The sequence below is a fragment of the Rhinopithecus roxellana genome, chromosome 11 (genome assembly GCF_007565055.1).
Source record: "Rhinopithecus roxellana isolate Shanxi Qingling chromosome 11, ASM756505v1, whole genome shotgun sequence".
Classification (NCBI taxonomy): domain Eukaryota; kingdom Metazoa; phylum Chordata; class Mammalia; order Primates; family Cercopithecidae; genus Rhinopithecus; species Rhinopithecus roxellana.
In genome coordinates this window covers 62,333,128-62,357,394 of record NC_044559.1, presented here as the reverse complement: position 1 = coordinate 62,357,394, position 24,267 = coordinate 62,333,128, and the positions used below count along the sequence as shown (strand labels likewise).

General features: G+C 41.2%; 1 protein-coding gene across 2 annotated transcripts in view; it reads right to left on the bottom strand.

Moving 5' to 3' along the window:
• Window positions 1-4,130: 4,130 nt before the first annotated feature.
• Window positions 4,131-24,267, bottom strand: part of PAPSS2 (3'-phosphoadenosine 5'-phosphosulfate synthase 2) — an 89,893-nt gene continuing 69,756 nt past the window's right edge. For both annotated transcript variants that reach the window (XM_010379628.2, XM_010379629.2), the window contains 4 exons: window positions 10,460-10,595; window positions 8,225-8,493; window positions 6,626-6,855; window positions 4,131-6,029 (listed from right to left, as the gene is read on the bottom strand). In XM_010379628.2, coding sequence (XP_010377930.1) covers window positions 5,891-6,029; window positions 6,626-6,855; window positions 8,225-8,493; window positions 10,460-10,595 — 774 coding nt within the window. In that variant the 3' untranslated portion in view covers window positions 4,131-5,890. The remainder of the gene's footprint in view (window positions 6,030-6,625; window positions 6,856-8,224; window positions 8,494-10,459; window positions 10,596-24,267) is intronic.

Below are 24,267 nucleotides of genomic sequence, written 5' to 3'. Positions count from 1 at the left end.
TATAATTGTCATGTTTGACACAGATGCCTTGTGCAGATAAACCTAAAACCACTTAGCAATGTGAGTAGATACTGAAAACATCCCAGTTACATTGGTGTAAAGTTTATACTATTTATTAATGGCCTATAAGGGTCTCATTACTAAAACACTGAAGTGGGATTATATTTTTGTAATTGTCTAATATTTACAGTCATAAAACTGCATGAGAATACTTTCAGATACTAGCTTTTGTGCTTTTTAAATAGGTTACAGTGAGTGTTAATATTGGGTGTGGAGTGCATCAAGGACACAGGTTTGTTAACCATGACAACTCAGTTGTAAAACTAAAGCCAAGTGCACCTGTAGTCTCAGCTGCTGGGAAGGATCACTTGAGCCTAGGAGGTGAAAATTGCAGTGAGCCGAGATTGCACTATTGCCTCTAGACTGGGTGACATAGTGAGACTCTGTCTCTACAAAAAATAAAAAATAATAATAAAACTAAAGCCAAAACATTGAAATAGTTACTGACATGCAAATTTGGAACTGAAACTAGAACAGTGGTGTATATCCCACTGTTCTGAAAATACACAGCTTCCAGAAATTCTTTTTTTTTTTTTTTTTTTTGAGACGGAGTCTCGCTCTGTCGCCCAGGCTGGAATGCGGTGGCTGGATCTCAGCTCACTGCAAGCTCCGCCTCCCGGGTTTATGCCATTCTCCTGCCTCAGCCTCCCGAGTAGCTGGGACTACAGGCGCCTGCCACCCCGCCCAGCTAGTTTTTTGTATTTTTTTTTAGTAGAGACGGGGTTTCACCGTGTTAGCCAGGATGGTCTCGATCTCCTGACCTCGTGATCCACCCATCTCGGCCTCCCAAAGTGCTGGGATTACAGGCTTGAGCCACCGCGCCCAGCCAGCTTCCAGAAATTCTAAGAATGGCCAAGATAACTCAAATAGGGGATTGGCTATATCCAGTAAAGCAGAATCACTTGCAATCATGTCTAAGGGAGATGAGGGTCATCTGTTAGGCCATAGTCATAGACTTATAAAGAATATCAGTTAGGATTCTGTTTGTAGCAACCAACTCTAGCTAACCTAAGCAATAAAGAATTTATTTGATGGATATAAGATCAAGCGGAAGCTAAAGAACCAGACTCGGGATAGAAACTTAGCTCCCAAAAATTTTTCTAAGCAGAAATTTCTCAATAATCTTGCTTTTATTCCTCATGGATTAAATGAACTCCAGCTGCTTAAAATGCCCATTCAGAATTTAAATGCCTGGACATGAGTGTGCAAAGCCAGGTCAAAAATCACCCCTGGCAGTCTTGGAGCTTTGACAACTCTCCAGGAACTACTTTGGCTTAAATGATTTGAGGCAAAGCAGTTGGGTTTATTGATTCATCAAGACTTAACTGCGAAAGGAAAGGTAACTTATTCAAAGAAAATTGTGGGGAAGACTGTTAGACAAAATCTGACAAATGACCAGGCAGTTAGTTGAAGCCATAAGATTGAAGTATGTTGGGTGTTGGGTATATGCTAAATGAAGGGTAATATTATAACAAGTGGACATGCTGGAAGTATGAGCAACTTACATATGTAGTTTGTGTGGACGGGCCTTCAGGGACTGCTTCTTCGGATCCCATAAGCTCCACTTCCACTTGATGAATGCTACTTGGCCTGCCCAGCTCTGCCTAGATGGATGGTGAGCAACTTTGCGTGGTAAGCAAAGGCTGTTTTGTGCAAATGAAATCTCTTAGGCAACAGCTATCAGAAGAACAGGTGACTGCCTGTGGTAGTCTGTTTTAGGGAGGTGTCAGAGCTTTAACTGTCTAGGCAGATAAAGGGGCTTCAGAGAGAAACCTCTGCTTGCATCCTCTGTTTACCTTAGTAAGGTAGATGTAAATTTCCTTTAGAAACGGACAGCTTTTCAGAGCTATTCCTGCCTGCAGTTCTCAGAATAATCAACTCAAAATTTGCCAACGAAATATATTCTGGGGTGGTATATTCTGGCTTCCTCTCATTCCATCAAACCTTTAGACATGAGAACAATTGACTGACCTGGTGCCTATTCAGTTTGCTGGTTTCCTGCCTATAAGGAGAGTTATGTTGAAGATCAGTGGTAGACCTGAAAGTCACATATTGGAAAAAAAGGAGGATAAGGAGAAAATGAATTGCTGTTCCCAAGTAATCGAGATTTGTTTCTTCTTGTAGGGAAGGTGATTGGGAAAAATATTGTGACCTGATAAAAGTGTTGATAAATTTAATAAGAGTTTGCCATCATCTGACTAAATGGTATCATACGCTTTTCTGAAAAAGATCCTGAAACAGTTTGGCATACTCCCTCAGCAACACTGACATCTTCATGTGTTTACATAGACATTTCCTGCCCACTTTACCCTACCAATTGGCGCTAGGAGCCACCAAGTAACGTGGGGAGAAAAAAGGGGGCTACAAATGGCAGCTTTGAATTGGCTATATACACCAGTTTTATTTGGGGTGAGGATCAGTAGCAAAAAATGCATGACACCTTCAGGATAGAAGGGAAGGAGGGGTTCATGGAAAAAAGCTGCAGGCCTGAAGGCTGCTGCAAGTTTTGGTGGGAACAGGTAACCTTTTCTGCATTAGTAGAGGTATGGGGGTTGCTGAGAGAAAAACCCAACTGTTTCCAGCCCTGCTGGTGAAACTCCTTAGGGGCACTTTAAGATCTGTTCCTTTGAGGAAAAGGAAAAAGTAGCTTCATCTCAAAAAAAAAAAAAAAAAAAAAAAAAAAACTCCTGCGATGAAGTTCTGGGCTGAGGAGACCACTGAGCAACCCAGCAACTACCGAAAATGTCATTATGTGCTTGGCTGAGACCATGTATCTTACACATCTAGAGCACAATTTAGAAGATGACAAGAATAGGCCGGGCATGGTGGCTCACACCTGTAATCCCAGCACTTTGGGAGGCTGAGGCAGGCAGATTGCTTGAGCTCAGGAGTTCAAGACCAGCCTGGGCCACGTGGTGAAACCCCGTGTATGCCAAAAAAAAAAAAAAATACAAAAAAAAAAAAATACAAAAATTAGCCGGGTGTGGTGGCACACACCTGTAATCCCAGGTACTCTTTAAAAAAAAAAAAAAAAAAAAAAAAAAAATTCTAAAAAAAAAACCGGATACATGTGCAGAACATGCAGGTTTGTTTCATAGGTATATGTGTGCCATCGTGGTTTACTGTACCTATTGACCCGTCCTCTAAGTTCCCTCCCCTCACCACCCCGCAACAGGCCCCAGTGTGTGATGTTCCCCTTTGTGTGTCCATGTGTTCTCATTGTTCAACTCCCACTTATGGGTGAGAATATGCAGTGTTTGGTTTTCTGTTACTGTGTTAGTTTGCTGAGGATGATGGCTTCCAGCTTCATCCATGTCCCTGCAAAGGACATGATCTCATTCCCTTTTATGGCTGCATAGTATTCCATGGTGCATATGTGCCACATTTTCTTTATCCAGTCTGTCATTGATGGGCATTTGGGTTGGTTCCATGTCTTTGCTATTGTAAATAGTGCCGCAATAAACATGTGTACATGTGTCATTATAGCAGAATGATTTATATTCCTTTGGGCATATACCCAGTAATGAATCCCAGCTACTCTTGCTTAAACCCAGGAGGCAGAGGTTGCAGTGAGCCAAGATTGTGCCACTGCACACCAGCCTGGGTGACAGAGTGAGATTGTCTCCAAAAAAAAGGGTGTGGTGGGCCTGTAATCCCAGCACTTTGGGAGGCTGAGGCAGGTGGATCACAAGGTAAGGAGTTCAAGAACAGCCTGGCCAACATGGTGAAACCCCGTCTCTACTAAAAATAGAAAAATTAGCCAGGTGTGGTGGTGTGCACCTGTAATCCCAGCTACTCAGAAGGCTGAGGCAGGTGAATTGCTTGAATCCAGGAGGTGGAGGTTGCAGTGAGCCGAGATCGTGCCACTGCACTCCAGCCTGGGAGACAGAGCAAGACTCAGTCTTTAAAAAAAAAAGAAAAGAAAAGAAAAGACATGAATATGGGTAAATAGTGTCAGTTATGATGTTCAAGAGAGTTGCTGCTGTCTCACTCCAGTTATGCAAAGTCACAAAGCCCTTAAGTTGTGTGATCAACCCACACCCAATGTTACAGGCAGAAAAAACTCAGCCTTCACTCTGATAAATTTATTAAAATAAGAACAAGCATCAGTTGTACATAGAAATAATCTTTTGCACTAAGCATGGTACTAGAGCAGAAGAGCAGTTTTAAATATATTTTTTTAAATCACAAAATATATCAGTTAAGGCACTATAATCCTGTCTCATGTTTTCAATAAATATGCTGGGTTGTTTTTAAAGGCAGTAGTGAGTAACTGATTACATAAGTATAGGCACTATACTATTAAAGACAAACTGCTGTGGCCATTGTGTGTAACTTATTCTTAAAAGAACTGTTAGTTAACATTAGCATTTTTTTAAAAAATGAGAATATGAAAATTATCACAGTTTTCTCTTTCCAATTTAGGTCTCTTCCAGAGAGACCTATATATTAAAAGGTGCTGTTTCTTCACATATTCCTTGGCAACAATGAATTATGCATAAAGTAAAAACATTGCCTCTCAGGAAGTAAAGTCATCAGAAGATGTCGCAGAACAGCTTGAAATCTTTGGAATAGCTTTTTTTTTTTTTTTTTTTTTTTTTTTTTTTTTTTTTAACTGCGATAAAATCAGTGGAGTTCAGAAAACTCGACCTTTCAGCATCCAAGAAGGCAGCTTTGTAAGCACTTTCTGTTCAAGGAACTTTGTTAAGCAGCTGAGGGGAATCTGACCCAGCTCCTGTGTTGTCTGGTGTAGACAGTGCACCAGACTGGGAGTCAAGTGGCCTGGGTGCTCCTTCACTGCCACCATCATTTCCTAATAATGGCAAATTTACATTTTGTTACAGTGCTCAGCAGCTTACAAAGCACATACATGTGCATCATCACAGTTTGTTCACCTGTAAGATGAAAGGGCTGGATTCTTTGTTTTCTGTGGTCTTTCCAGTTCTAGTGCCTTGCTAGTCTGACAGTGTGAATTACTTTTTATTATAGCTGACGCTGCTGCTGCAGTCAGGGCCATCCTTTCTGCAGGACACAATGACCACAGCAAAGAGCGGGAAAGATAACTTTCCACAACATCGCCACATTGTTTGACCTCCTTTCATCAAAGCGCTGTACGCTATTAAAAGTCACCGTTTAACTGGAGTTACATTATTCACAGAGGCCATTAAGACATCTCTTCTTATGAGACAATATAACTTTTGTGACAGAAATAGGCTGCACAGATCTCTAAGATTAAATTCATGTTATTGCACATTTTGTTTCTCCAGTCAGGTCTTCAACACGTAAGGTATGATTACAACATTAAGGCTTTGTACAGCATGAAGTAAAATATCAGGAAGAAGCTTGATGTGAGCCACACCTCTTTCAGAATGACAAAAAAAATTTTTTTTTGTTTTGGTCAGTTGTACAGAAGAGGATGCTTAATTTGATATGTTTTACAACTGATAAATGACATTGTTAGAGTGCAGGTTGGCAAGACATGCGGGAAAATATATTCACTTTTCAGCAAGTAACTAGACACATGGTCAAAGCCTTAAGAAATCTGGGACCTGCCTGCTCAGATGCAGTAGAAAATACATAGAGCTAATTTTATTCTGAAATCTATAAGAATATTGCTTTCATCTGCTAAGATTTGGTCTTCAGTTTGACTTTGTATGTGTGTGTGTGTGTGTGTGTATATATATATATTTAAATTATAGACACAACTTTTACTTCATTATAAAAGATTAAAATGCATCATTGAGAAGCAATTTAATACAAAGCATCTAATCATAAAAATAGAAAAGGTAATCAAAGAGCACTTCAGAAAGAAACTCTGGAGCCAAAGGCATTAGTTCTTCTCCAGGGACCTGTAATAATCTGTCAGGACCTTCCATGCTTTGGGGGCCATAAAGCCGTCTGGGGGATTCTCTCCTTCCCGGGCGAGCTTCCTCATACGAGTTCCTGAGATGAAGTCAAACTCATTGTGCCTGTTACAGGGTGGCAACAAAGAACTCAGTGTAGGTAAATGATATCTGCCTTAAGGATTCCTGGAATAGGTTATGGTTTTTGAGACCCACGTTCTTTCTGTAAAATGCTGCATCTTTGAAGGTGGGCACTCCTCTAAATCTTCAGGAACTTGCAGAAAAAAAAGGAAATAATGGCAGCTATCCATTCAGCATTTACCATGCACCTATACTGTTCCTGGGAAGTGTCTTGAGGCCAGAGACTGTCTTCTATTTCTCTGCCTACTTCTGTGAGCCCTCAGCATGGGGAGCAAGTGCTCCATAAATATTCATTGCAATCTCTGTGTTGCTTCTTTTCACTTAGTGTGCCAGGCACTCCGCGCATGCTCAAGAATGCATGTTGAAAGAGAAATATTTATAGATCATCTACTATATGCAAAAGACTGTAGTACAACTTTAGGGGACATAAAATGTATAAGACTACATCTTGACTCTCAAGGGACTCAGTCCACTTGGGAGCATGTGGCAATGCACTGGAGAGTTTTTCAAAGGGCCCAAATTCTACCTCATCATTTCTATTATACAGATGTTGATAAAATAATTTTCCCCTGAAAACCTACCTTGCTGGATCATAGAAGTCCATGGCTTTTTTGGTTTTGTTGTAGGCAGCCACTCGGAATGGAATGATTTCCACAGAGGTGAGGCCAGGGGCCATGCTCAAGACCTTGCCCCCATGAGTGGGTTCATACAGATCCTTCTTGGTTTCAGGATGGGGCATTCCTGCAGGGTCCCTGCCCACAATGTAGAAATTGGCCCCTGCAATCATCCGGGACCTGCAGTGCCACTGGACCTAGGAAATGTCACATAAGGGACATGCTGGTCATTATGGGTCAAATCTGTGGGTCATGGTTTATGGAGACACCTTTATTCTGCTTTAAAAGTAATTCAATAATGTGAGTCAACTAAGAATTGCAAGAAAATCACTGAGGTTCTAAGACTCCATCCACTCGTCATGCTTTGTTATGTTAGATAGGGTAGGAGCTCTAAAGGTAGGCTTCCTCCCTCATAACTCAAGGTTGTATTTCTTCATCTCTTCTCCAAACAGGCTAGCAAGACAAGAACACTCAAATCTTAGTATTCTACAGAACTGTACGGATTTTACTTTCCAGTGCCTCCCTATTCACAATAAATTGCAGTTTAAAGGAAATTACAAACTCCAATATCTCATTATCTGACTGCCATTAATGAGCTAATTACCTTCCACAAGCAGATGCTGATTTCAGTTCAACAGAACACTTGCCCTCTGTAAAGCCCAGATAGCAACACAAAGGATGGAAAGGAGAGCTAGGGGCCTGGAACTTTGATCTGATTGAAGAGAATTAATTCATTAAACTCAGTTTGAGGCATTCCAAAGGGTTGAGACCCTTTCTATTCATCATACTTGCGGCAAACTCGTTCAGATCCACTACACTGGTGGTGTAGTGGGACAAAGAAAATCTCTGTTTGATAAGCTCACTGTGTTATGATAAAAGGGAGACATTTATCTTTTAAAGATATCCTCTCCTAATGAAGCTCACAGGGCATGGTGAGTAACTGGAACTTCTGAAATTGAATATTAGGTTAGATACAACTTGCCCTATAACCCAGTTCAGTTTCATTAGCCACCTCTTTCACTTGCCAACTTCCATATTCTCAAAGGCAATGTAAAATAGATTTGATTTGATGTTTCTAGCATTTTTCTTTCTTTTTTTTTTTTTTTTTGAGACAGAGTCTTGCTCTGTTGCCCAGGCTGGAGTGCAGTGATGTGATCTCGGCTCACTGCAACCTCTGCCACTCAGGTTCAAGTGATTCTCCTGCCTCAGCTTCCGAAGTAGCTGGGATTACAGGGGCACACCACCACACCCAGCTAATTGTATTTTTAGTAGAGACAGGGTTTCATCATGTTGGTCAGGCTGGTCTCGAACTCCTGACCTTGTGATCTGCCCGCCTCAGCCTCTCAAAGTGCTGAGATTATAGGTGTGAGCCACTGTACCCGGCCTTCTAGCATTTTTCAAATACTGAGTGGAAACATAATGAAGCTGGATAAAGAAGAGACATCAGAACATTCCAGAATCTGCTTATGAGGAAGCAGAAAGGATTCCAGAGACTCATTTACTCTTCTATGTAAAGTTTGAGTCTGAATTCCTGACTCTCAAAGCCCAGCTCTGGGAATTACTCACCTCTGTAGGGCCAGCATATAACATGGGAGACGGAAAGATGGCAACAATGGTTGACTTGGGATCCAGGACGCCTTCCTCGAGCACAGCCGCGTGCTGCTTCATCCGCCAGTCCAGAGGCACATCGTCATCCTTGGTCCAGCCGCCCAGAGGGTGTAGCAGGAGGACTGGGTGCTTGTAGCCCCTCTCTAGGAGCCTGCGGCGAGTGTCCTGCATCAACAAAGCATGGCCATTGTGGACAGGATTGCGCAACTGGAATGCAAACACCGCATCTGGGAAAGGAAAGCAGAAGAAGGAAGGTCATAGAAGCACATGGTATCATTTCTCCACAAGAACAGGACACAACTATGTTTATTGTTCCATGCATTCATTATCCACTGGCTTTTTTTTTTTTTTTTTTTTTTTTTTTTGAGAAACAGTCTAACTCTGTCGCCCAGGCTGGAGTGCAGTGAGCGATATCGGGTCACTGCAACCTCCACCTCCAGGATGCAAGCTATTCTCCTGCCTCAGCCTCCCAAGTAGCTGGGATTACAGGCATATGCCACCACACCCATCTAATTTTTGTATTTTTAGTAGACTCAGGGTTTCACCATGTTGGCCAGACTCATCTCGAACTCCTGACTCATCAAGTGATCCACCTGCCTCAGTCTCCCAAAGTGTTGGGATTACAGGCGTGAGCCACTGCACCCAGCCTATCCACTGGCTTTTAATAATCAGCTGGAGAATACAGGTGCGTCTTTAAGAGGTGTTAATCCAATGCTAACCAACACCAGATTGCTGAAACAGGGATGAGACGCAGAGGCAGGAAGCTGCTTAGGGGGAGCCTAACTCAGGAATGAAAAGATGTGTTGCCAGGACCTTTCCTGTACACTAAGGCTCAGGCAGGGCCAGTGTTAATTAGTCCTCTTGTACCAGGGAGCCTAGAGGGAGGTGAGTAATTGTGAGGAACATTTCTGGGGCCTGTGCAAAGGGCAACAATCTAAAGATATAAAAAAATTTTGCCTTCACTTTAAAGAAATCTCCAAAACTACTCCACTTAGTGATGGACTCCTGAGAGCCTTAATTTTTTTTATCTGGCAATGAAATAATTTTTACGTCTATAATATGAAAAACTTGAGAAATACAGAAGAGCCCAAAATAGAATATAAAAATCACCAATAATCCTATTATTACTTTTTCTCCCTCTTTTTCAAAATGTATACAATAAATAATAAAAATATTTTCATCCAAACTCCATCACCAAGAGGTAGCCACTGTAACCTGCAGTTTGGGGCATGTGCTGCCAGAGACTTTTCTGCCTCTATACACAGAAGTAGGTTAGGGATTTTAGAATTATGATATTTTGTTGTTTTCCAAAATATGATTATGCTGCACATATTGTTCTGCAATTTGCTTTTTCACTTAATAAATACACTTTAGGTATCTCTATCAGTGAATATTTTAAACTGTTGAATAGTGTTCTAATATATGGTTCTAATATATAGTACAACTTTATAAAACTGTTTCCATATTATAGACATACCAATAGAAGATGTTTTCAGGTTATTTTTAACTATAAAAATGCTGAAGCCAGGCATGATCCCAGCACTTTGGGAGGCTGAGGCAGGGGGATTGCTTGAGTCCCCAGGAGTTTAAGACCAGCCTAGGAAACATAGTGAAACCCATTTCTGCAAAAAAATTTAAAAATTAGCAGAGTACAGTGACATGTGCCTTGTAGTCCCAGCTACTTGTGAGGTTAAGGTGGGAGCATTACTTGAGCCCAGGAGGTTGTGGCTGCAGTGAGCTATGGTCATGCCATGGCACTCCAGCCTGGGTGACAGGGTGAGACCTGTCTTTTAAAGAAAATGCTGATTCCTGGTATCCTTAATTCTTTAATCAGAGGGTGGTTAGGAGTATTAATAAATGCAGTAGGGGCCGGGTGCGGTGGCTCACACCTGTAATCCCAGTACTTTGGGAGGCCGAGGTAGGTGGATCACCTGAGGTCAGGAGTTTGAGACCAGCCTGACCAACATGTTGAAACCCTATCTCTACTAAAAATATAAAAATTAGCTGGGTGTGGTAGCGGGCACTTGTAATCTGAGCTACTCAGGAGGCTGAGGCAGGAGAATTACTTGAACCTGGGAGGCAGAGGTTGCAGTGAGCTGAGATTGCGCCATTGCACTCCAGCTTGGGTGACAGCAAGACACCATCTCAATAAATAAATAAATAAATAAAATGCACTAAGGCCAACTTACATACCAGCATTCATTTCTTTACATTTCTGTTTGAGCTCCAGAGGTGTCAGACGGTATTGGTCCAGCCCATCATTCCACCTTATTTTCTCCAGCACCTGAAGGTCTCCACCAACCAACCAGTCCCCACTTTCCATCACCATCTAGAAAGAATATTGTTATGATTGCTAATGATTAATCGTGATTTCTATTTTATCTGAAAAATTTTCTCCTTTTAGACCAATCTCAGGTTACAGCTAAAGAACTGCCTTCAGTTCTTCAGTATTTCTGGCACAGTGTTTCTCAAACTTTTTGGTCTCTAGAACCCTTTATGCTCTTAAAAAATTACTGAGTACCCCCCTCCACCATGAGCTTTCGTTTATGTGGGTTATAGCTATCATTACTTTTCATATTAGAAATTTAAACTGAGAACATTTAAAAATATTTACCAATGCATCTAAAGCTAACATTAATCAACCTATTGCCTGTTAACATATATAACATTTTTAGTGAAAAACAAGCATTTTCCTCCCCAAATGTAGGAAGTATGGTATTGTTTCACATATTTGCAATCTTTTTAATATCTGACTTAATAGAAGACAGCTGGATTCTCATATCTATGTCTACGTTTAATCTGTAGTAATATGTTGTTTTGGCTGAAGTATAAAAAGGAAGTCCAACTATAGGTAGGTAGCTAGAAAAGGGAAGAGGATTTGGATAGCCTTTTTGCACAATTGTGGATATTCTTATTTGATACTACACCAAAACTCAATAAGTGTCAATTTCTTAAAGGTTTAAGTGGCACTGTGGAATCTGAAGTCATATTAATGCACTTTTCATACTCTGTTACATTAACAATCCATTGTGCTTTGGATTAATCATTTACCCATGAATGATTTTGCAATATTATATATTGGCCAATTAGAAACTATTAGTTCACTGAGTTTGTAAGTCTTCCAAATGTTGACATATTTTATTACAGGATTTTTAAACACACAAGTGTTAATATCATTACTAGTCTCATCAAAAATTTTTCTAAGTACTAAGAATCTGCCAACCTTATGGTGGTGATTAAAAATTTTCCAAAAATTTTTTGCTTGAAACCTCAAGATTTATCATTGGCAATGAATACTCCCAGCTGTTTTCCTTGAATTATCAGGTTCACTTTGTTCAGTTTGAAAAATATCTACCAAATAGTCATATCTGAATAACCGTAGTTTATCACTCATGCTTTCAAGTAAACATGATGATCCATGAAAAAAAAATAGTGGCCAGTATTGCTTGTAGCACAAACCATTGTACAAGTACTTTTCCTGAAGACAACCATTGTACATTGGTATATGTAGCAGAAGTACTTTAATGTGTACTTCCTCTTTTGTAATGGAATATTAAAAAGACGTGGACTCAAGGGCCAAGATTTAATCATCGCTTTTACAACTTCATCAAGAACAGTCTTAGGTGAAGCTAGCATTGCTTTTACTGCAAGTGCATGATGATGAATAGTACAGTGACTATGGATATAGTTGTCATTGTCTCGAGTCTAAAGTGACAGCAGTTTTAGCCACTATTGCTTTTGTACCAGCAATTCAAATGTCAACACAGAGAAAAAGGCAAAGAATGTCTTAGTATTATGAACACAGTTTTGAGCTTGGGGATTCTCTAGAAAGATCTTGGGAACCCTCAGTTTTGTAAACCATACTTGAGAACTGCTGCTAGTACATTCCTAATACAGTCTGATGTATCTTAGACTATTTCCAATAAAGACCTAAATTAGAGACCCTGGGGGAAAATATTGGACAACTTGTTTTCTACTGGTTAATTATTGTTGAGCACAATTTCTATGGAAATTCTCAAAAGAAGCAGCCTTCTTCAATTACATCTGATTTTAAAACAAAAGGAAATCTCCAAAGAGCAGCAAAATGTAGCTAAATTCATTTCTAAGGCTAAACATAGACTATTAGCTAAACCCTATTTTTTTTTTTTTTTTTTTTTTTTTTTTTGGCGGAGTCTCGCTCTGTCGCCCAGACTGGAGTGCAGTGGCGCAATCTCGGCTCACTGCAAGCTCTGCCTCCCGGGTTCACGCCATTCTCCTGCCTCAGCCTCCCGAGTAGCTGGGACTACAGGCGCCCGCCACCTCGCCCGGCTAGTTTTTTGTATTTTTAGTAGAGACGGGGTTTCACCATGTTAGCCAGGATGGTCTCGATCTCCTGACCTCGTGATCCGCCCGTCTCGGCCTCCCAAAGTGCTGGGATTACAGGCTTGAGCCACCGCGCCCGGCCAACCCTATTTTTTTAAAATAATCTTTGACAAGGGTACCAGGACCACTGAATGGGGGAAAGGACAGTCTCTTCAACAAATAATGTTGGCAAAACTGGATATCCACATGCAAAGGAATGAAGTTGGACCCTTACCTTACATCATATACAAAATTTAACTCAAAATGGATGAAAGACCTAAAAGACCTAAAGCTTTTAAACTCTTACAAAAAATATAAGGGAAAAAGCTTTATGATATTGGAGTTGGAAATGATTTATTAGACATGACATCAAAAACATGGGCAACAAAAGCAAAAAAAAATTGCAACTACTACATATGTGCATCAAAGAACACAACAGTGAAAAAGCAACCTATATAGAAAGTGAGAAAATATTTGAAAATCATATTTTCTGATAAGGGGTTAATATCCAGAATATATAAAAACTCCTACAACTCAATGACAAAAAAATTAACCCAATTAAGAAATGGGCAAAAGACTTGAATAGACATACCTTGAGATGATCTACAAATGGTCAAAAGCATGTAAGATGCTCGGCATCATTAATTATGAGAAATGCAAATCAAAACCACAATGAAATATCATCTCCCATCCATTAGGATGGCTACTATTAAAAAACAGAAAATGGCTGGGCACAGTGGCTCACGCCTGTAATCGTGAGCCACTGTGGGTTGGCTCACAGCAGGTGGATTGTTTAAGCCCAGAGTTTGAGACCAGCCTGGGCAACGTGGTAAAACCCCATCTCTGCATAAAATATAAAAATTAGCCTGGAGTTGTCGTGCATACCTGTAGTCCCAGCTACTTGGGAGGCTGAGGTGGGAGGATCACCTGAGCCTGGGAAGGTTGAGGCTGCAGTCAGCCATGATTGTGTCACTGCATTTCAGCCTGGGTGACAGAGACCCTGTCTCTCTCTCTCTCTCTCTCTCACACACACACACACACACACACACACACACACAGAAAAGAGAAAAATAAGTGTTGGTGTTGGCGAGGATATAGAAAAATAAAAATTGGAACCCTTGTACACTGTTAGTGGGATTGCAAAAGGTGCAACCACTATCGAAAACAGTATGGAGGTTCCTCAGTGAATTAAAAATGGAACTACCATATGATCCAGCAATCCTACTTATGGGAATATATTCAAAGGAAATGAAAGGGTCTTGAAGAAATACTTGTATACTCATGTTCATAGCAGCACTATTCAAATAGCCAAGAGGTGGAAGCAACCCAAATGTCCATAGATGGATGAGTGGGTAAATAAAATGTGGTATATACATACAAGGGAATATCATTCATCCTTTAAAAGGAAGGAAATCCTGTCACATGCTATAACATGGCTGAACCTTGAGGACATTATGCTAAGTGAAATAAGCCAGTTGCAAAAAAGCAAATATTACATGATTCCACTTATATGAGGTATCTAAAGTAGTCGAATTCATAGAGACAGAGAGTGGAATGGTAGTTACCAGGGGCTGGAGGAAGGAAGAAGACGGGAGTTGCTTTTGTTTCTGTTTTGGTTTGAGACAGATCTCGCTCTGTCACCCAGGCTGTCATGCAGTAGCTCACTGCAGCCTCCACCTCTGGGGCTTATGCAGTTCTCCTACCTCAACCTCCCAAGTAGCTGGGACTACAAGCATGCCACCAAACTTGGCTAATTTTTATTTTTTTTTTTTTGTAGAAACAGGGTCTAACTATGATAACTAGGTAGGTCTCAAACTCCTGGGCTCAAGCAATCCTCCAACTTCAGCCTTCCAAAGTGTTGGGATTACAAGCGTGAGCCACCATGGCTGACCTGGGAGTTGTTCAACGGGTATAGAGCTCCCATTTTGCAAGATGACAAAGTTCTGGAGATTTGGTTCACAACAATGTGAATACGCTTAACATTACTGAGTTGCACACTTACAAAAGGTTAAGATGATAAATTTTATGTTCTGTTTCTTACTCTAATTTTTTTTTTTTTTTAGAGGAACCACCATTTTTTTAACTCACTGAGGATTTCACTGAGGTTACTAGCAATCACTTTTCCAGTCCCAGTCTCAGCTGAAAATGTGACTTCAGGAAAGGTGGGTGTGAAGAGCACCTGGAGATCTCTAGGAGAACCACCTTCATGGTGTCCCACACATTAGATGGCCCAATTCTGGCCCCCTTTTGTTGTGTCCATCCCATAAAGGCAAGAAGACCCTTGGTGGGAAGACCCACCCAGAGTCATCACCTACTCTTTTGATCACAATCTGGGTACCCAGAACTCTAGAATTTCCTGCCCAATCAACTCTGAGCTTGCTGCTAGGGCCTGGAAGAGCTTCATCTCCCAACCCATCTTTCTAGGGTGGACCACACACTCAGAGCAGGCCTAGTTCTGAAGGCGGGCCAAGCAGGGAGGATCTGTAGAGGTTGTGGAGAGAGCTCAGCCATGCAGCCCGGGATGCCCACAAATCAATCCAGAGGACCCACATAGCACAGGAAGAGGCCAAGCATAGAAGGAGAAGGGAGAGTTGGTGAAAGGCCAAGGGCCAACTCTCCACACACTAGATTCTGATGCAGAACCCAGAAGTCTCTACATTTGAACCTGGCTTTCCAGTTTGTGATCAAGGCACAGTTGTCAAAGTAGAAGGATCGAACATATTTTATTTAGCAGTTTGTTAGTTATACATGTAACTTTTAAATATGATGTATGGATCTCCATTTATATTCTTGCTCTGGACCCCACAAATATTAGGGGTGAGCCAGGGTTGAAGAATGGTCAAACCAACGAAAAAGAAAAACATGGCTGCGCACGGTGGCTCACTCCCATAATCCCAGTACTTTGAGAGGCTGAGGTGGGCGGATCATGAAGTAAGGAGTTCAGACCAGCCTGGCCAATATAGTGAAACCCTGTCTCTACTAAAAATACAAAAAATAGCCGGGCATGGTGGCAGGCACCTGTAATCCCAGCTACTCAGGAGGCTGAGGCAGGAGAATCACTTGAACCTGGGAGGTGGAGGTTGTAGTGAGCTGGGATCGTGCCACTGCACTCCAGCCTTAGCAACAGAGCAAGACTCTGTCTCAAAAAAAAAAAAAAAAAGGAAAAGGAAAGAAAAAAGAAAAGGAAAACATGGCAACCTTTGTTTTTTCCTATAAGTTTAAATATTTTCCATTTGGTATTGAAGTATAATCAGTTACAGAGGTGTGTCTCTCGTAGTCACTGACACAAATACTTACATACTTACAGCCAATCTTACTCCTCAAACATGTAATGGTTCTACAATCCTTCCCCTAATGAAACCCCATAGACCTTTCACCACTTTCCAAACACAACTTGGTTACCTGAAATGTTACAGAGAAGAGGGAGGCAAGAGTGAGTGAGAGAAAGCTGATTTGAAACACCTAGTAAGAAGACACGAAGATAGTGATGGTGGACCTGGTTCACATCCCCGTTATGGTCAGATATTGGGGTTTACTATGACTTGCATTCCAGAGAGGTTCAGGGAGTGGGGTATGGGGATACAGCAGTGGTTCTAACCAGAGGCTGATTTAGTCACTCCTGGTAACATTTGACATCTGAAGATAATTTTGACTGTGACAACTGAAGTGCTATTGGCATCTAGTGAACAGAGGCTAGGGATGCCACTAAATACCCTACATTGCACAGAACTGCCCTCTCAGTGAAGAATTGTCTAGTCCAAAATGTCAACAGTGCTGAGGCTGAGAAACCCTGGGGTAGACAGAAGGCAATTATGCAAGGTTTTTGTATGTGTTTTCATGGCCTCTTTTCTAAACTCTGTGCTCAAATAATTCAAGAATATTTTCAAATATCCATACCTATACATATACTTTCTCCTCATTGCTTAGAGTTGGACACAACACAATTTTGAGAGTTGACCACCAACCCCCCGGAGGATGCAGTAATTTATTCTGGACACTAGGGGTCCACCCTATATTGCTCTATCTATTGGTGACGAGGGCATCAAACCAAATTCATCCAGCATCCAGCCTAAAAACCTTTCTGTTTGAAGAGAAATGTTAAAACTATGAGTTTGGCATTTCTGGGATGGGGAGGGACAAGGTGCATCTCTATCCCTAAGGTGGCCCAATTATCACCAGAACTATGTACAGCTGTCAGGAAGGGAGGTCCAGAGGCTCTGCTTAATTTCCCAGGGCTTTGTGGCCTAGAAGTTCCCAGCCCCTTTCAAGCTTCCTGCCAAAGACAGCAGCAGGGCCACAGCTAGAGGATTTGCAGAACTGGATGCATGAAAAGGAATGAGGAGCAAGTTTCAGGAGCCCAGTGAAGTAGCAAATAGGGAATTGGGCTCAAAATTACACACAAGAATGCATAAAGGAGAGGATAAGCTCAACCACCTAAGTAAAGACTAAGAAAGCTATTATAAATAGGCTCAAAGAGGCCAAGAAGAGGAAGACTCAAAAGCAAATCTGGAGATGAGGGAATGCACTATTTGGAAAAGGAGGAGCAGCTGAGGGTGGGAAGGTGACAAAGAATGCAAAAAGGGAGCAGAGAGAAGGGAAAGTAACCAGAAAGAAGGAAGGAAATGGTGGGTTCAGGAAGATAAGGTCATGATGAAAGAGTGCAGAGAACAGAATCAAAGAGAAGAAAAACTAATGCATACAAGAGGAGAATATATATATACACACACACACATTCATATCTGTGATATCAATCATAGTCACAGAATCTGGGGCTTTAAGGAACCTGGAGGTAATGTAGATTTAATGTCCTCATTTTCAGACGAGAAGGCAGTTTTACAGAGGGGAAGTGGCAGAGTTCAAATGCACAGAGCTTTCATATCAAAGCCAAGACCCAAATCTCAGACTCCTGCAAACCAGATTCTTCTCACCACTGCACTCACTGCCTCTCATCAGTGGCCCTCATGTTGACGTTTCAGTTTCACCTATCACAGGTATGAAAGGGGCAAGTCTAAATTACTCTGGGAGGACAAAGAAGGGGCACTCAGTCATGCTCATGTGTCATGGGAGTCGGCGCTGACTTCTGAAAGGAGGTAATAAGGTCTGGAGGCAGAGGTGGAAGAAACAGTGTGCCAGGTTGAAGGATGAGTATGTGCAAAAGTCAGAGAGAGCATGATCGAATGACCAGCTCTGGAAGGACTGGATGAGGGAATGTGTTAGCTGGTGGTGGCAAGAGGCTTTGCGGTAAATCGTATCTTAATAAAGGGGCTTCCAAAGAAAGGTTGAATAATTCACTCTAACTAAAGAGTGGGAGATTAGGGGGGAGTAAGAAAAGAGAGAGGGAAGAATTGAAATGTCCTGACCCGAGATGGAATAGAAGAGGAGTGAACGAATTCAAGCAATACCTGAAAGCTATATTTGGCAGCACTTAGTGACTGAATGGCCAAGGGGAGAAGAGAGAAGCAAGAATGGCATCCAGGTTTTGGTCACAGGCCACCATCTGGATGGTGAAGCTGTCACTAAGATAGGAGACATAGTAGGGGGAACAGGCTTGGGGGGAGGTTAAACATGTTGAGTTTGAGGCACTTGCAGGATATATGCAGGAGGGGCCATAAAGAAAATAGCTCCAAACAATTATTTAACTCAATAGTTTCAACCTTCACAGCACATTAGAATCACGGGGAGCTTTAACTACCCACCCCTCAATAATCAGATGTGACTCAAAGCCAATTAAATGAGAAATCTGTGAGGATGGGATCCAGTCATGGCTGATTTGTAAAGCTCCTCAGGTGATTCTGCTGATATAACTAACCATACGGTTTTCATTGTGGAGCTAAAGGCTATAAACTCTCCTTCATGTCTTTCATTGAGAGGTCACATTCTGTTCTCTTGGTTTGTACAAGAAAATGTAGAGTGCAAAACAGGAGTGATGATTCTTAGTTACCTCACCAAGAGCACTGTGAAAAAAAATTACTGCTTGACAAATATTTGGGAGCCATGGATGAAAGGCAACAAAGCCCCAGCAAGCATTAGTTTTACATTAGTTTACAAAGCCCCAGCAAGCATTAGTTTCACCTGCTCCTCGTGATAATTTCATCTGAGCGCATGGCACATGGTTCTATATTTAGTGACGCCAAACAGAGGGTTGGATGCCTTGAATGGAAGGTCAAGAATGACGCTGGTGATAAGCTCTGTAATAAAGGCCGACCATTTCTTAGTGACTCTATTTTCCTTGCAAATATCATTCCCAGTGCCACATGGAAATAGAATAAGGCCCAGGATTATACTTTTGGAAGTAATTACTTTTGGAAGCTGTGGGGTTCTAAAAACCTGTGTTAAAGTGTTTTTGTGGGTTTCAGAGTGCTAAAAAAAAAAGGACACAACGAAAAGAATTATTTTGCCAATAAAACTTGTGTGTTTGGTACATGCAACAATCTTCAACAATCTTCATCAATCTCTCTCACTTTTGCACAAAATGTCTACAGAGTGAGTGGCTTTCTCTCTCTGGTTATTCAAAGCTCATTTCTCACCATTAGCTCCCTGGGAATGTTTATTGAGTCCCTCTAATAACCTAAAGGTACAGAGTCACTGAAAATATTGTCAAAGCCACAAGTCATGCCACCATTCTCCCTGGCTTCTAAGAAATTCTAAAATTCTGAGTTCCATCTGCCAGCATACATTGTAAGGAATGATGAAAAAAATACAGGCATACCTGAGAGACACTGCAGGTTCAGTTCCAGACTACTGCAATAAAGGGGATATTGTAATAAAGGAAGTCACACAAATTTTTTGGTTTCCCAGTGCATTTTAAAAGTTATGTTTACACGATACCATAGTCTATTAAATGTGCAATGGCATTATGTCTTTAAAATGTAATATATCTAAACTTTTTTTTTTTTTTTTTTTTTGAGAAAGGGTCTCACTCCTATAAGCCAGGTTGGGGTGCACTGATGCAATCACAGCTCACTGCAGTCTTGACTTCCCAGGCTCAGGTGATCCTCCCACCTCAGCCTCCTGAGTAGCTGGTACTACAGGTGCGCACCACCATGCCCAGCTAGTTTTTTGTATTTTTAGTAGGGAGAGGGTTTCGCCATGTTGCCAAGGCTGATCTCAAACTCCTGGGCTAAAACAATCGGCCTCCCAAAGTGTTGGGATTATAGGGTGAACCACCACGCCCAGCCTATCTTAATTTAAAAATACCTTTTTGCTAAAAATATTAATGATCCTCTGAGCCTTCAGAGAGTTGTAATCATTCTCCTGGTGGAGGATCTTACCTTGTGTTAATGGCTGCTGACAAATAAAAGTGATGGTTGCTGAACTCTGAGGTGGCTGTGGCAATTTATTAAAATAAGACAACAATGAAGTTTGTCAGATCAATTGACTCTTTATTTCATGAAAGATTTCTCTGTAGCATGAGATGCTGCTTGATAGCATTTTACCCATGGTAGAAATTCCTTCGAAATTGGAGTCAATCCTCTCAAAGGCTGCCACTGTTGTATCAACTAAGCTTACATAATATTCTAAATACTTTATTGCCATTTCAAAAGCATCTTCACCAGGAGTAGATTCCATCTCAAAAAAACAATTTATTTGCTCATCCATAGGAAACAACTCCTCATCCTTTCAAGTTCTATAATGAGATTGCAACAATTCAGTCACTTCTTCAGGCTCCACTTCTAATTCTAGTTATCTTGCTATTTCCACCACATCTGCAGTTACTTTCTCCACTGAAGTCTTGAACCCCTCAAAGTCATCCATGAAGGATGAAATCAACTTCTTTCAAACTCCCATTAACGTCAATAGTTTAACCTCTTCCCACGAATCGCAAATGTTCTTAATGGCATCCAGAAAGGTGAATCCCTTCCAGGAGTTTTTCAGTTTACTTTGCCCACATCCATCTGAGAAATCACCATCTAGAGCAGCTATACCCTTACAAAATGTATTTCTTAAACAATAAAACCTGAAAGTTGAAATTACTATTTGATCCGTGGGCTGCAGAATGGATGGTGTTATGCATGAAAACAAATTAATCTCCTTGTACATCTTCCTCAGAGTTCTTGGGTAACTAGGTGCACTGTCAATTAGCAGTGGTATTTTGAAATGAACCTTTTTTTGAGCAGTCGGTCTCAATAGTGGGCTTAAAATATTCAGTAAACCATGCTATAAACAGATGTGCTATCATCCAGGCTTTGTTTTTCCATTTATAGAGCACAGGAAGAGTAAATTCAGCATAATCCTCAAGGACCCTAGGATTTTCAGAATGGCCAGTGAGCACTGGCTTCAACTTAAAGTCACCAGCTATACTAGCTCCTAATAGGAGAGTTAGCCTGTCCTTTGAAACTTTGAAGCCAGGCATTGACTTCTCTTCTCTAGCTCTGAAAATCCTAGGTGGCATCTTCTTCCAATAGAAGGCTGTTTCTTCTACACTGAAAATCTGTTGTTAGTGTAGCCACCTTCATCAATGATCTTAGCTAGATCTTCTGGGTAACCTGCTGCAGCTCCTACATCAGCACTTGCTGCTTCACCTTGTACTTTTACGTTATGGAGATGGATTTTTTCCTTAAACTCCTTGAACCAACCTCTGCTAGCGTCCAACTTTTCTTCTGCAGCTTCCTCACCTCTCTCAACCTTCATAGAACTGAAGAGAGTTAGGGCTTTGCTCTGAATTAGGTGTTTTGGCTTAAGGGAATGTTGTAGCTAGTTGGACAAGACCACTCAAACCTTCTCCATATCTGTTAAGGAAACCAAAATACTTTACCTCAAAATATATTTCCTTCACACAGTTTAAGACGGCTATTCAGAAGGGCTGGAAAATACAAAAATAGCTAAAAATCTGCCTTTTGTGGGGGACATTTGCATTTGAAGAGAAAATCTACATTGATACAGCTAGGCTTTCTCTAAGGGCCTTCCCTTGCTCGGTGTAGGAAACATTAACCGAGACTCTGACACATTTAAAGGTCTGAAAGAAACATTTACCTTTAAAATTTCATGTCATCTATATAACAAGACCATCTTTGCTACCCAGGCCTTCTCTTCTCTCCCTCCCATAACCTGTCTTACCAGCACAACCTAATTTACTGCCATAACCTGGTTTTGGCCATCCTCTGAGCCCTCATTTTTTCTATAATCTCAGGATGGTATACAAGCTTCTCTACCCCATCAGGGGTAAGGAATAATCACTCTGTGATTTTCCCCCTGTGTGCACTAATAAATCTGGATGCCTTTTCTTATTAATCTGCCTTTTGTTGGTTGCCTTTTCAGCAAAACTTCAGGGGGCGAAGAGGAAGTTTTCCCGTGACCCCTACGTTGGTAATAAGGCTGCTTTGTTTCCTTATCATTTGCTTGCTCACTGTGTGTAATTTTCTCCAATAACTTTTCCTTTGCATTTACAACTTGGCTAACTGGCCCAGGAGGCCTATTTCAAATTTCTTTCTTTCTTTTTTTTTTTTTTTTTTTTTTTGAGATGGAGTATCGCTCTTGTTGCCAGGCTGGAGTGCAATGGCACTATCTCGGCCCACGGCAACCTCTGCCTCCTGGGTTCAAGCAATTCGCCTGCCTCAAGCTCCTGAGTAGCTGGAATTACATGGGTGCACCACCATGCCCAGCTAATTTTGTATTTTTAGTAGAGATGGGATTTCTCTATGTTGGTCAGGCTGGTCTCGAACTCCCAACTTCAGGTGATCTGCCAGCCTTGGCCTCCCAAAGTGCTGGGATTACAAGTGTGAGCCACCACGCCTGAGCCCTATTTCAACTTTCTACATGCCTTCCTCACTAAGCTCAATCATTTCTAGCTTTTGACTTAAAGTGAGAGATGTGTGAGTCTTCCTTTCACTCGAACACTTAGAGGCCACTGGAGGGTTATTAATTGGCCTAATTCAAATATTGATGGATCTCAGGGAATAGGGAGTCCCAAGGAGAGGGAGAAAGATAGGGGAATGGCCAGTGAGTGGAGAAGGCAGAACACACACAACATTTATCAATTAAGTTTGCCATCATATGGGTGCAATTTGTGGTACCCCAAAACAATTACAATAGTAACATCAAAGATCAGTAATCGTAGATCACCAGAACAGGTCATAACAATAATGAAGAAATCTAAAATATCATAAGAATCACCAAAATGTGACATAGAGATACAAAATGAGCACGTGCTGCTGGGAAGATGGCACTCACAGAGTCAGAGCAGGTTTGACACAAACCTTCAATTTGTTAAAAAGAAAGAAAGAGAGAAAGAGAAAGAGAAAGAGAAAGAAAGAAAGAAAGAAAGAAAGAAAGAAAGAAAGAAAGAAAGAAAGAAAGAAAGAAAGAAAGAAAGAAAGAAAGAAAGAAAGAAAAGAAAGAAAGAAAGAAAGAAAGAAAGAGAGAGAGAGAGAGAAAGAAAGGAAAAGGAAAGAAGAAAGAAAGAAAGAAAGAGAGAGAGAGAGAGAAAGAAAGAAAGAAAGAAAGAAAGAAAGAAAGAAAGAAAGAAAGAAAGAAAGAAAGAAAGAAAGAAAGAAAAGAAAGAAAGAAAGGAAGGAAGGAAAGCAAAATCTGTGAAGCACGATAAAGTGAAGCGTGGTAAAACGAGGTATGCCTGTAATCACTTAAGAAACTCTTCAGGTTTTTTTAGTGCTAGTCCTATGTATGCGAATATCAGACCCAAAAGGTAGAAATATCTGAGCTGACATAACCATAACCAAAGGCTACTATTCTTTCAGTCACTGAGTAAAGATAAAATCCCAAACCTATATGGTTATGACAGAGCAAGACTCCATCTCAAAAAATAATAATAATTTTTAAAAAATAAATAAATAAATGAAAAAGCTGCTTTGCTTACCATTGACTTTTGTGTTCAGATAGAGAAGGCCTTCAGAGGCCACAAACAGGGACCTTAAAAAGGTCTTTCCTATCTTGGAACATTTTGTAACAAAAACGAAGGCCAAAAGAAGCCCTATCTTTTGACAGGGTCATGAGGCTGGAAGAGATCTTTCGGTTATTTTGAGTCTGGCCTCCCTTTTTTTTTTTTTTGTTTGAGACTGAGTCTTGCTCGCTCTGTCACCCAGGCTAGAGTGCAGTGGCAGCTTGGCTCACTGCAACCTCTGCCTCCTGGGTTCAAGCAATTCTTGTGCCTCAGCCTCCCAAGTAGCTGGGATTACGGGCACCTGCCACCACGTGCAGCTAATTTCTGTGTTTTTAGTAGAGAAAGGGTATCACCATGTTGACCAGGCTGGTCTCGAACCCCCAACCTCAGGTGATGTGCTGGCCTCAGCCTCCCAAAGTACTGGGATTACAGGTTTGAGCCACTGTGCCCAGCCTGGCCTCTCCTTTTATAAATAAAGAAACTGAGGCCCAGAGGGAGGGCATGCCTTGTCTAATACCAGGCTTTTTAGAGTCTCCTGGGTCTGACAGTGCTCTCTCTTCCTGTGAACATGCTGAAAGGGACATGCTGGGAGATTTGAGAAGTCAAATTAGTAGTATACGACTTTTTTCATTTCCACCTTACTGCTCGTATCTTGGATGAGGGATGGTTTTAGCATTCAATTTCACTTGTTTTTCTTTGCGGGAAATGAACCACAGCCAGCAACTTCATAAAACCCCACACCACCCCATCACCAACAGTAATTAGAAGCTGTGAAGGAATCTGAGGAGTTAGTGTACTTTGCCTTTAGGCATGATAGACCCTA